At 34.8% G+C, this 13,643-nt stretch overlaps 1 protein-coding gene across 1 annotated transcript in view; it reads right to left on the bottom strand.

The window, feature by feature from the left end:
* Positions 1-13,643, bottom strand: part of LOC150105860 (liprin-alpha-1-like) — a 394,932-nt gene that overhangs the window by 116,240 nt on the left and 265,049 nt on the right. The window contains exons 13-14 of the mRNA XM_090394581.1: positions 11,677-11,879; positions 849-1,041 (exon numbers count right to left, since the gene is read on the bottom strand). Of these exons, the coding sequence (XP_090250707.1) occupies positions 849-1,041; positions 11,677-11,879 (396 nt within the window). The remainder of the gene's footprint in view (positions 1-848; positions 1,042-11,676; positions 11,880-13,643) is intronic.

Below are 13,643 nucleotides of genomic sequence, written 5' to 3'. Positions count from 1 at the left end.
TTCAACAAAATTCCAATTTTATCTAAATGTAGAACTAAGAGATTAATTCTGGCACTTATAAATTATTTGTTACCATATACATTAGTTTCTTGCTTTACAACTTTATAAAATAAGAATTTAATAAAGTACTATCATGCTGCTACTTCACAACAGAACTATTCTGAGTTGGGTTTCAGGTAACAGTCTGCAAACATTATGAAGAGCTATACTTTTATCTAGGTAGTGATCCCCTTTTACATCTGCTGTTTTAGAAACATAGCTCTGATATACCTGTAGTGATAGGTAGATTAAGTCAAATGAATGATTTTGGTAGTGCTGTCGTGGCCAAGTTACTTGGCCATGACAGCCATTTAGCCTAACATATATAGATGAGAAATTAAGATATCATCTGCTAGTAAATTTAATTTGCTATAGTGAATGTTTTGAACTTTGTTTGTTAAAACATTGCTACTGTTTTAAGTTCGTAACAATGAACTTAAAACAGTAGCAATGCTATTTAGACTATGGCTGGATGTTTAGATAGTTAAGTAGTATATTACGGCAGTGTTTACCATAGTGAGAACTGGCTGTATGCATTTAAGTGCATCATAAGACTCTTTTTTTATAATGGATTTAAATGCATTATAAAAAAAGAATAAGAAATTATTTTATCAAACTACATAAAACATTAATTCTTTAAAAGCAATCGATTCTATATATATATATATATGAAAAAAAAAGAAGTAATCTATGCATGTTAATTCTGGCATGCAAACTATGTTTAAGTAAACAAATGAATATTAATATATACAAAATATAATGTAATTACGAACTGAAATAAAAGAAATACACACCACTTTAGAACTTACTGTGTGATATTTCTGAAGGTAATCTCTCTGAGGACTATGGTGGGATTTTGGAGTAGAGCAACCACTCTGTGGTGGTGATGCTCGATCAATAGGACGGCCTCTGCCAAGAAGACCCATTGTTTCTATACTACCCACCCTAGATTCTAATTCTTCTGCTCTTTGCTCTGTACTTTGCTTTTCTTCTTGTATTAGCCTATAAAATAAATTAAACATGTTAGCCATTAATTTTACTGACATGGATGATATTTTTTTTAAAACAATCCCACCCCATCACCACACAAAACATCACTCAATTGCTATTGTGTAGGCAGGGGATTAACAGAGAAGGGATCTAATAGTATAATTGACATTATATTCTTGTTTTAATCCTTTATCCAAGTGTAAGTAAACAAATGTTTACACATGAAATATCTTCATGATACTACTTGTATACAAAGGCTATTGATTTCACATCAAATCAGTTTCCTATATTACACAGCAAACATACATGTTTTGTACATGCGTATTGCCATGAATTATGAGAAGGGTCACTACAAAGACTAGTTCTGGCTTTTAGAACAATTTGTTCAATGTCACTGAATGTTCCAAAAACTGTGAGTAATCTAAAAAGATCAATCTCTGATATTTAGAATCACTTCAGGATCTGGTTTTCTAGGAGTCTCTGGTTGGTTCAAATAGACTGCACCATGCTGAGCACCAGTGCTATCCAGTTGCAACTACTTGCTGATTCCAGCTCTATGCAGCAATAGGTATACACTAACCCTAGACTCTATTCAGGGAGGCCAAATCTGTGAGTATGCAGGAACCAAACCCAGGCCAGTGACTGGCCAACAGAAACCAGTTCTTTATCTCCTGGGTAAGCACTCCCTAAATTATATTTAAAAAAATAATAATAATAATAAACATTGAATCAGTAGGAGCTAGACCCATGAAAATACTGAGGGGCCAAATCAATGCAAGATTATTCCTGCAATTTCTTTAGTTCTCATTATTTTAGTTTCAACTTTTATTGTGACCTCTTAATAAAGGTTGAAACTGGTCTAGGTAATAACCCTTCCCATAATGCACTGATGATACTGGACTGTAAATGGATGCTTATTAGCTGTTGCTTATGTCATTATAGGCTTGGGAAAGTGGAGGAACAATGGATGCCAATTCAGTGGAACAGAACCAGTAGAAACAGAACTGTGAAAGTACCAGTAAAAAAGACATAAGGCAGAAACAGACATCTGTGAGATCATAGTTAGAATGAACTTATGAGAGAGAGAGAGAGAGAGAGAGAGAGAGAGAGAGAGAGTGAGATCAACATTTAGCTGAACTGTCCTCTTCCAGACAGCATTAAAAATTAAGAATGTTTAGGGAGGTTTTTGGTGCATCACCTCAAGCATGGGAAATGATATTTTAAGTTGGCAGATGTGTGTAGAGTTAGTAGATGGAAATGTGAAAAGTAATGTTTTGAACAAAAAGAACACCAAGTTCTTTGCACACTATAAGGTATGGATAATCTCTCTCTGGGTCAGGAAAGAGTAAGGATAGAGTAAGCCCAAAATGAAAGCACCAATCATGTCTAGTGAACTGGATATTCTCAAGATAAGAGAAGGTAAATTTTACAAAAATTAAGTGGATATTAAATCCAACAGTATTTCAGAACCGAATACAGAAACTATAAAAGTTTCATGCAAAAATTGACCAGAGAGTTTACGGGAATATACTCGCTGCCATACTACGAGTCACCCTAACTGAACCTTATGGGAGAGATTAATACTGAAGTGTCCATATATTCTTCTCCTATTGGGTCATTTTAATAAGGTTTCACTGACCCGACAGCTGTTTCAAACTCATTAGTTTTCGTCAGGGATCAGGCAGAAACCTAAGAGAGCAAAAACTCTCAGTACTAAAGGACTCGAAGCGTCAGAAAAGTTTATTTTTCATAAGCAAACTCTCAGTCGGTGCGTAAAAGTATTTATTAAAATAAAGAGCCAAAGGCTTCAATTCGACGATGTAAAATTTATAAAAATTAAGTGGATATTAAAGCCAACATTATTTCAGAGCCGAATACAGAAACTATAATACGTTTCATGTGAAAACTGACCAGAGAGCTTATGGGAATGTACTCACCACCATACTATAAGCTGCCCTAGCCGAACCTTATAGGAGAGATGAACGCTAGAGTGTCCATATATTCATCTCCTATTGGTTCATTTTAATAAGGTTTCACTGACCCAATGGCTATTTCAAACTCATTGGTTTTTGTCAGGGATCAGACAGAAACCTAAGAGAGCAAAAACTCTCAGTACTAAAAGACTCGGAGCATTGGAAGTATGTATGGTGGCGAGTATATTCCTGTAAGCTCTCTGGTCAACTTTCACACAAAACTTTTATAGTTTCTGTATTCGACTCTGAAATAATGTTGGATTTAATATCCACTTAATATTTGTAAATTTTACATCGCCGAATTGAAGCCTTTGGCTCATTATTTTAGTAGAAGATAAATTGTTTGTTTGTTTTTTAATCTAAAAAAAGAAGACAGAACTCTTGTTTTTGAAGGAGTGAAGCAAGTCAGTTGTCCTCACTTGCCAATGAATATTAGTAAGGAGATTAGCGTTTAAAGTACTTGTTAAAGAAGACCTTGAAGTTGGAATATTTGAATGCTGCAAAGATTTATGTATAGAGTTTGATGTAGGATAATTCATGTATAGGACAAAAGACAAACAAAAGAACAGCTCATAAAGCTTCTGAATTGATTGAGAAATCAAAGTTAGAAAGCCATGAAAACAGCAAATGACCAGAAAGGTTTTTAATCAACAGGTTTTTATTCATTTTCTTTATTCTTAATTCTTTCAAATTCACAATTTGCATAATTCATCTTTTCAGTGTTGATTTTTTGCTTTATTGGTTTTTATTCACATTTTTCATTTATCTGAATGTATTTCTGCATTCAATTGTTGGTATCTAGTGCTCACCACTTTTAATTGTATACGATCTCAGCTCTGTACTAAATTTTTTTTTACCATCTTTACCTTCAAAAATTTTTACACAGATATATAAATTAATAATCTTTTAATTACTACTTCATTTAATTTTATCTTCTTTTTAGCTTAGTTGTTATTAAAGAGACTGCCTCCATTGCCAAAATAGCTTAGTTCTTTTTTTTCCCCTACTTTAAACACCTTTTTACAAACATTATTACTGTAACTAAGCAATAGTTACAGTAGTAATGCAACTAAGTGCGGGCACTTATTATTAGTTGAATATAGCACCAATCAGTAATGTCAGCTAAAATGCATTTTTAATGAAGCATTAATTTTCTTAAGGTATGAAAACAATAAGTGTAAATCAAATGCAAGTATATATTATGCAGCAGTCTAATTTCAGAACACTAAAGAAAAATCAGAAAGCACTTTTTATTTTCTATAGTAAAAAAGAAAGAAGGTATAGAACCACAAACTGAGAATGTCATTTGATAAGTTTAAGATGATGGAATTGAGTGTAGATAGCACAATCATTGCCCTACAGGTACACTACTAATAGAATAAACATTATGAGATCAATTCTGGGTCATTCTCTCTCTCTCTCTCTCTCTGTGTGTGTGTGTGGTGCTTCACTGAGAATATGTTAGATATCTGGCAACACAGATACAACTCTTTGGATACAGTCACAATGCACTTTAAAGAATCAATACCCTAGAATTAAAATTTAATTTGGAAATTGAAAACAACTTGTGTTTGCTATTTTTAAACACATTAGTCACAAGACTTCCAGATGGCTACAATTGCATAATCAGGACTCCAAAAATCCACTCACCCCATGCAAGTGATCAGAAACAAGTGGAGAGTGAATTTTCAGCCTCTTTCTAAATGCATTCACATAATTTACACTCTTTTTTTTTTTCCCCCATTTTAGTACATCATCTCATTCACTGTCAAGTTATTGATCAAGAGTGGCTGCCAACAAATTTATTAAAGAGATTTTATTTCCATCGAAATGGAAATAAAACTTTTGGATCAGATAGCCTTAATTCGAACCTTACAATGTTCCCTTTTAAAGAATCACAAAACACTTGTGATTTGTGATTCTCATTTTAGTTACTGTTTTTTCCTAAAAGTCATAATGTAAACCAGTAATCTTCACTTTCTTCCATCCTTTTATCTCCTTTAAATTCAGAACTTTATTATTCTTTCTATATCAAAGACTACAAAAAAATGAACAGTCATTAAAAATTTGCTCTGCTATATCTTTTCCCCCCAGAAGTTGTTCTCTTGTCATAGGCATAACATAGCAATTCATAACTGATAAATGTCATCTTTGTATATGAAAGACTTCATAACATTGCTATCGAGTTCCAGAAATCCCCTCATTTATCTCACAGCAGTATTATAGTGTTCTTTTCACTTCGCATGCTCCGCTGCAAAACACACTTCAGGTTTTTCTTTCATTCATGAAGCAAGGAAAATAAGACACATTAGTTTTGAGTGTTACACATGATGTCCATTGGTCATCATGTAACAACAGGACAAGCAAATTTTATATTTAATATGTGGCAATATTATCTAATTTGTAGACTGAGTGTTACTGTGAGATATTTGAGTATTGTTACATCTGCGCCTCGTCACTTTTTACTTTTATTCTTATGTTATATTATTTTGTATGTATTATTTATCTCACATGCATACCAGTTATTTCATTGCCGACAAATTTATATTTTGTTTAGAATGACTGCGCCAGCCGGTAACTAAATTCTGATACTCAAATATATAATGCTAAACAACAAAGGGATCACGTGATGTGCAGTTGTGGCTCCCCCCTTTTCTTTCTTACGTAAATTGCTTCCCCCTTCACTCATACAGGTCCGAAAGTTTTATAAGTGGTAATTCAATCTCAGAAACAACAGACTCATGAGCTTTGACATAAAGAAATACATTTATTATAAGCACTTGCATAGATACATTTTAAGTAATAATTTCAATGCTAGAGAGTCTGAACCCCCCCCCCTTCTTTAGGTTAAGATATCCAAAATTTCAATTCTTATGTTTAAATGAAACAATCCTATATCTCTGTTATATTATTATGTTCAGACTCGATTATTCCATACAGGGTTACTCAGTGCTCATTTCTAAGCACAATTATATACAAGCTCTATACAAAGTATGTCAGACGCAGTCTGTTTTGTATTTTAACATGGAAAAATATTCTAATTCGTACTCAAGCTCTATCTCCCCACAACTTAATTAAAATTCAGGCTAATATCTAACATTATATCACATAGCTTCTTCCTGACAAACAGTTCAGAGGTTAGGTTCCTTTCTCAGTACAAGCTTAGAGTGGCACCAGCTTATTTGACACAGACAGATCAGTCCAAGCAGTCTTTTAGGCACTATGGGTAAGTTAATGTGTGGAGCTCCTTAAATCCTTGGCTCCTATTCCTTTTACGATTACAATTCTATAATGAGTATGAAAAATTGTACATTACCATCTTGTTCTTTTCATGGGGTTTCCGTAACTTCCCTCCACGCTTTCACTTCTGGTATGCAAGACTTCCATATTTAATCATCACGTGTTTCTGTGGCATCAGCGACTTACTTCCACTATCTTTGAAGGTTGCCCTTCGCTGACTTCATGTTGGCATAACTTATCAACAGCTCTTTACTGGAATTCTGACTTCATTCCTTTGGTGGCTTTATTCGACTCGGTACAACAGCAACCGGGAGATTGTTGCTGGGCACCGGCGACAAGCTTCCACAGCTATCCAGGATTGGAAGGGAACTCAGGAACAGAAAATGAGAGAGCGTTTGAGTCTCACACCGCGCCTTATATTACAAATGCGAGCACCCTCTCTCGGTGACTACGTCATACTCTCAGCCACAGCCGATTAGTCATCGCAACTCCAAACTATTTTTGACATAGTTCTAATACATAGATCTCTTATGCACATTTAATAATAACAATTTCAGTCCCGAGATGCAATTTCCCTTTGCTTATTTTACACAGACATTATCAATTCTAAATACAGATTTCCTAGGTTTATTTAATATTAACAATTTCAGTCGGTTTGATACACTTTTGAGTGAACATATATACAATACTCTCTTAGCCCTTTCTCTGGAGGCATAAGCATGTCCTTATCCTTAGGTCTAATTGTCACTGTGTGTTGGGTCGGAAACAAGATGGCTTACAAATAGTGAGTCAACTCTTTATCCGACACAACAGTATGGAACACAGTGTTTGTTTAAATTTCTAAGGTAGTATTATTTTAAATTCATTGTTCTTGTTAGCAAACTGATACAAAATGGCAGTAGAAGGCAAATCATTGTGTAGATTACTTTAAATTTTTCAGGAAATGACAACGTATACTAAAATATTAATTAAAAAACTTTAATCAATGCCTTTCAATATTTCAGGATTGTTATATTGCCATCTTCTGGGAAAATAAAACTATGATATGTGCATGCAGGCACTAACAACGAGCAATTGAGGCTGAAGAAGGCAGCTGGTGTTGGTCCTAGAGCCCTAAAGGTGCCCCCTAGCAGTCTAAATTGAGTTGTCTTGGCTGTTAGGCTGATGTTCTTAGGATGCAAGCTTCCCGAATTTGGGGCAGTCTCATGCACCAAAATTCGTTGAGATTTAGGAAGTTTTTTAGAGCTTTAAAAAACTTCCCAAAGTTTTTAGCTCTAAAAAACTTCCCAAATCTCAACAAATTTGGGTGCATGAGACTGCCCCAAATTTGGGAAGCTTGCATCCTAAGAACATCAGCCTAACAGCCAAGATAACCCAATTTAGCCTGCTAGGGGGGGCACCTTTAGGACTCTAGGACTAATGCCAGTTGCCTTCTTCAGCCTCATTTGCACACTGTTAGTGCCTGCATGCACATATCATAGTTTTATGTTTCCAGAAGATGGCAATGTAACATTGCCGAAATATTGGAAGATATTGATTAAAGTTTTTTTTTTTTGATTTAGTATACATTGTCATTTCCTGAAAAATTTAAAGTCATGTGTAACTAACATTTAAGTTTATCTGCAAGAACTGTGTAGAATGACAAGGAAAAGAATTAAATGGTGTGGATTTTTCTAAAATGGTATGGTAGTATGTATGTGTGGGAAGATGTCGTGGATATTTATGCAGAAAAGCTGAATAAAAGAAAAAAGAGGGTGTGGATATGTAGGAAGTGCAATATTCTGATGGACCATGAGGCTTGTTTATACATTCCCTACTCATATATAAACAAACCTCGTTACTGAAATGGTAGTTGAGGAAGATCACATAAATGTGCAGAAAGTGTGTGGAAGTGATAGCGAAGAAAAGGGTTCTACTCACAATAATGTGTGCATACTGATATTAAAAAACAGAGTGCAATTAACAGTAAGATGGCATGCATGGTTGATGGAACAAGCTGGTGTGAATGATGATAAGATAGTGAGAGTGGATGATAGCATAAAAATGATGCAAGATTTGAAAGCTGAGTTGGTGAAGATGAGACAAGAGATAAAATGGATAGAGAATGAAATTAAAAGAATTGTAGATATGTATGAAAGAGTGAAGAAGATGACAATAAATGATAGTGGTATGAAAGGAGGGGTAACAGAATGAATAGAGTGACTGAGGTGTTGGATATGAGGAGTGAGCAAGCAAAAGAGTTCGTAGTGGTAGTAGTAGTAGTAGGAACAAATGACTTGACTGGGAACAAGAAGAATGTAAGACTGGAGGTTGTTGAGATGGATAAAAGATAATAGTGTGATATAAAAGGTAGTCAGTGTGTTGCCCCATAGCAGTGATGAGATAATGCAGAAGAAAGCAAGGATTATTATTATTATTATTATCTGAGACCTCCAGGGAATCAAGGACTCATCAAGGGAGGCTATAAATCACCCAAACCAGCTGTCATACCTTCCCATAAATTCATGTGCACTCACTATCCCTAAAGGCAAACTATTCCACTCACTACTCCATGAGAGAAAAATCTAGCTCTTACCCCTTTCTTGACTGTGAACAAACTTAACTTCTGTCCCTGTGTTGTTCTCTCTCCATCTTCCATATAATAAAAAATTTCAAGAGATGATATCCTATAACGTCCATTCAAGTTTATAGACCTCTATCATATCACCCCTCTTTCTCCTGTTAACCAGAGTTTGTAATCCACATACTTGCAATCTCTCTCTCTCTCTCTCTTCCTCTTTATGAAGAGGAAGAGAGAGAGAGAGAGAGAGAGAGAGAGAGATTGAATGTGATGTGAACAAAAGGCATATGGGGGAATTGAGTAAACCTGATGTTAATATGGTTGTGAGACCTGATGATTTATCATCACGTGTTTTGAGAGAATGTGCTAGGGAGTTGCCATCTGTCTTGGCATATGAGTCTTGCATTGGGTCAAGTTTCAAAGGAGTGGAAGGAAGGCAAGGTCATACCACTTCATAACAGAGGCAGCAGAACTCAGGATTCAAGTCACAGGTCAATCTATGTGTTTAGTTAGTGTTGGAGATGTTAGTGAGAATCAGGATCCAGAATTGAGTTAACAAGAGTGGTATTCTCTTTGATGGACAGCATGGATTTGCTAAAGGAAGGTCATGTTTTAGTAATCTGCTTGCTTATTACAAGAAGGTGACAAGTGCATTGGACAAGGGAGATGGATACACAATAACATACTTAGATTTTTATAAGGGTTTTTGCTAGATTGCCACATGACAATAGAACAATTATAAGTAGATAAACTAGAACAGATGGGGTTGGATATTAGATAAGAGTGCACTGGATAAGACATTGGCTATCTGATAGATGTCAGCAAGTTGTGTATGAGGCAGCAATATCCCAGAAGAGAAACTCACTAGTGGCATGCCTCAGGGATCTGTTTTAGGGCCATTGCTGTTAAACCTGTATGTTAATGTATATTATTTCTGGGAAAACTCCCATGTTACTCCTCTTAATAAACTATTATAATTACGGCTATTTTGCTTGCTTCAGTTTAGGAGTGCCCCTGTTTAAATGTCATTGGCTATTTACTCACGGATTCTTAGGGCATTGTAGATGTGAATTTACCAAAAAGTATATGTAGCATAAGGAAGAGAAATTTACACATACCTTTTTCTGGGGAATTTACCAAAAAGTATATGTAGAAAAGCCGCAACACCCAGAAAAAAGGTATGTGTAAATTTCTCTTCCTTATGCTACATATACTTTTTGGTAAATTCACATCTACAATGCCCTAAGAATCCGTGAGTAAATAGCCAATGACATTTAAACAGGGGCACTCCTAAACTGAAGCAGGTAAAATAGCCGTAATTATAATAAAAACTGTATGTTAATGATATTGGGGAAGATTTGGGTGGGATATTCATGTTAGAGGCTTAGTGGAGTGAAACAGCACTAAGAAAGGATTAAAAATGTAAATTCTTCCAATATTTCATCTCAGTCACTAGGACATCATCAGGGATTGCAATATGAGCCTTGTAGCACATTAGAAATTGCAGTAGTAGTAGTGCCATTCCTGGGCATAGGAATTACCTAAGAATGGCACTACTTAAAAGACATAGACTAATAAAAGGTGACTATATGGGTTCCTGGGCCCATATAGTCACCTTTTATTAGTGCTTTGAGGTTTCGCTAGCCTGACAGCTGAAACTCTCCATTCAATACCATAGCAATCTCAAGTCAGAAAGTTATATTATTCATAAATGAACTCTCAGTAGGTGAGATAAATTATTCAAATGAAGAAGAGGCTGAAGAGCTTCAACCTAGCATAGTAAATTAGAAATTATACAAATATTATTAATCACTGATGGTACCGAATGGAGAGTTTTGGCCCTCTTTGGGTTTCTGCCTAGTCTCTGATGAGAACCAAGTACAAAATGTACCTGACATTGATATGTTTATCCCCCCCTCCCAAGTTATTGAGAGTTTTCTCTTTGTTCCTTAATTTATAAAAACCAGTGTATAATTATAATGCTTTAGTTTTTTTTTTCTTCACTTGCAGATCAAGATCAAGCCTCATCAATAAAAATAAATCAATAACTGTTTTTCTTACTTAATATATCAATTAACAGAGCTTCACAGCTCTGTAATGAAAAAGGATTGGCATCATTTTCCATTACAGAATTTTTCCATCTAAAAAAAAAAAAAGGCCACCCAACAGATAGATTTTTCCAACCCCTCACCCCCAATCATTGCCAATGTTTTACTAACAAAGCAGGTCTTTTTGTTTTCTTGGAGAGTGCATTAAAAAAATTATATGAAACTTGCAAATATTTGTCAATAATGGAAATGTAATAAAAACAATTCTCCATAGTTCCACTACCCCCAGGCACCAATGCATAAGAGTGATCTGATCACTCTTATGCCATTAAAGCTTAAGCCCAAAGGTCTGATGACTTAATTTGATTAGGGCAACCTTCCTGAGACACTTACACACCAGTATTTAGTATGAATATCTTTAGTTTGTGTAATGTGGTATGAATTCTGCTTTACGTAGTATTCTTTGTATGGCCTGATAATGTTAATGAAGTGTACATTAGGCATGCTGAAATATAGGTTACATCACATTAAAATATGGCATTCTTTTATATAAGCATGTTAATAATAAATTTTATGTGAATAATAATAATAATTGAGAATTTATTATTTAAATCAATTTAAATCATTGCAAAGTTATTATATGTTTTATTTAATATTACATATCATTCATGTGTTATATATTTAGATAAGTTTGTCACATTTAATACTGAAGACTGTCAAATTTTAATTTCCTGAACAAAAGGTACATTAAAAAAATTACATGCATCCATGATGCAGCACAAATGGATCTGAACATGTTTTGAGTAAAAGAAATATTTTAACTTACCTAATTTCATTATTAATAGCATCCAGCTGTTCTTGAAGCATTAGAGCAAGTGTTTGAGCATCTGTATGACCAGTAGGCGATAACATATCCATAGCCTCAAAAATTGTTTCATTTTCATCATTTGGGCTACATTCTGTGTCACTGGAATCAAAAGCTTGCTGTACATTGGCTATAACATGAGCTTGCTCTATCTTTTCCCATTCCTAGTATTAAAAAAAGTAATTAGTTTATAATTATGTTATAAATAATAATTTGTATTTTCAAATTAGTTTCTTAATACTAATTATTCAATAATATATACAACACACAGTGCAAACCTTTCTTTTTTTTAATCATGTATTAGAATGATAAAATTTATAAATTTTCCAGTAAATATTCCTATTAAATATTTATAAATATTTACTAGGAATGGGAAAATGTACCCAAAGTTAGTTCATAAGATAATAAGATTATATATTAATTTACAAATAGCCGAAATATGTATTATTCAAAGAATATGATAGAGAAAGAGTTATGTCCATACAAAGTAGAGATGCAAGAGGGGAAATAGTGCCAGTGGTTTTGAGGCAGTATGGTGTGAGATAGAGGTGAACAGAACGAAATACTTAGTTGGACGTTGTTATAGACCTGGTAATGTGGATGGTGATGCCTATGAAATGTATAATCAAATTAGCCAAGCAAATAAGAAAAGGGTGATCATTACGGTCAATTTTAATTATGGCAAAATAGACTGGGATGATGAGATAGAAACTGGAAGTAAAGAAAATTTCTTTTGAGTTTTTTGAGAAACAACCACCTCAGACAATATGTAACTGAGAGCACACAAGGATCGAGTGTCTTGGATTTGATCATCTCATCAGAAAATGTAATTATAAATGAGGTGTCAAATCACCCTCCAGTTGGTGAGAGTGATCATGAAATGATTAGCTGAGTGGTTGCCAGCAGTGTGAGGACCTCTGTGAAAAAAGGATATATATGGAACTACAAGGTGATGATTATAAGGAGCTCAGGAGACAGATTGCAGGTGTAGCATGGAATGAGGAGTTAGCTGGAAAAGAGATCAATGCAGCTTGGGGGATATTCAAGAATTGAAAAGAGATCAATGCAGCTTGGGGGATATCTAGTAAAAGTAATGTCTAAATGTATTCCAAGGTTCAGAAGGTTAAATAAGGTAGGTGTGAAATGGATAAATGAAGAGATTAAGCATGCGATACAGAGAGAAAAGGCATTATGGAGGCAGCTTAAGAGAAGTGGTAATAACCAATTTGGCAAGGATTACATAGGGTGACCAGGCAATGAGGGTGACTTGGTTGGTAAGGGTAGCAAAAGTGAAGTGTGAGCAGCAGTTAGGTAATGAAGCCAAAAAATAATCCTAGAGATTTTTTTTTTATATGCAGCCAGCAAAAAAATAGAATGATTATGGAAGAATGACAATGATTGGAGAAAATGATATAAGGACAACTGCTGCGAAAGATACTTCACTATATCTGAATGAGAAGTTCATAAAGGTCTTTCATTCTTGTGAATGTGACATCATGGAAAGATTGAGAACAGTTGATGATGGGAGGAGAGACTGACTGTAAGTGAACAAGAGATGTATGAGGAAATTGAGCAAACTTGATGTTAATAAGGTGATAGGATTTGATGAAATATCACCACACATCTTAAGAGAATGTTCCAGGGAACTGGCAGTAGCATTGGCATGCCTGTTTAACAAGAGTTTTGCAACAGCACAGGATCCAAGGGAGTGGAAGAAGGGTAAAATTGTTGCACTGCATAAAGGCAGTGATAGGGCTGGCTTCAAATTATAGACTGGTCTGTATATTTGAAATTGTGGTGAAGGTCCTGGAGAGATTGCTGAGAAGTAGGATACAGAAATGGGTTGATAACAGCAGTATTCTCTGTGATTATCAGCATGGGTTTGTTAAGGGGAGATCATGTTTCACTAACTTACTTATGTACTATAT

The sequence above is a fragment of the Typopeltis vanoorti genome, chromosome 6 (assembly GCF_054136105.1).
Source record: "Typopeltis vanoorti isolate ZY-2024b chromosome 6, IOZ_Tvanoo_1.0, whole genome shotgun sequence".
In the NCBI taxonomy this organism is placed as follows: Eukaryota; Metazoa; Arthropoda; class Arachnida; order Uropygi; family Thelyphonidae; genus Typopeltis; species Typopeltis vanoorti.
This window is presented reverse-complemented; position numbering and strand designations above follow the sequence as displayed.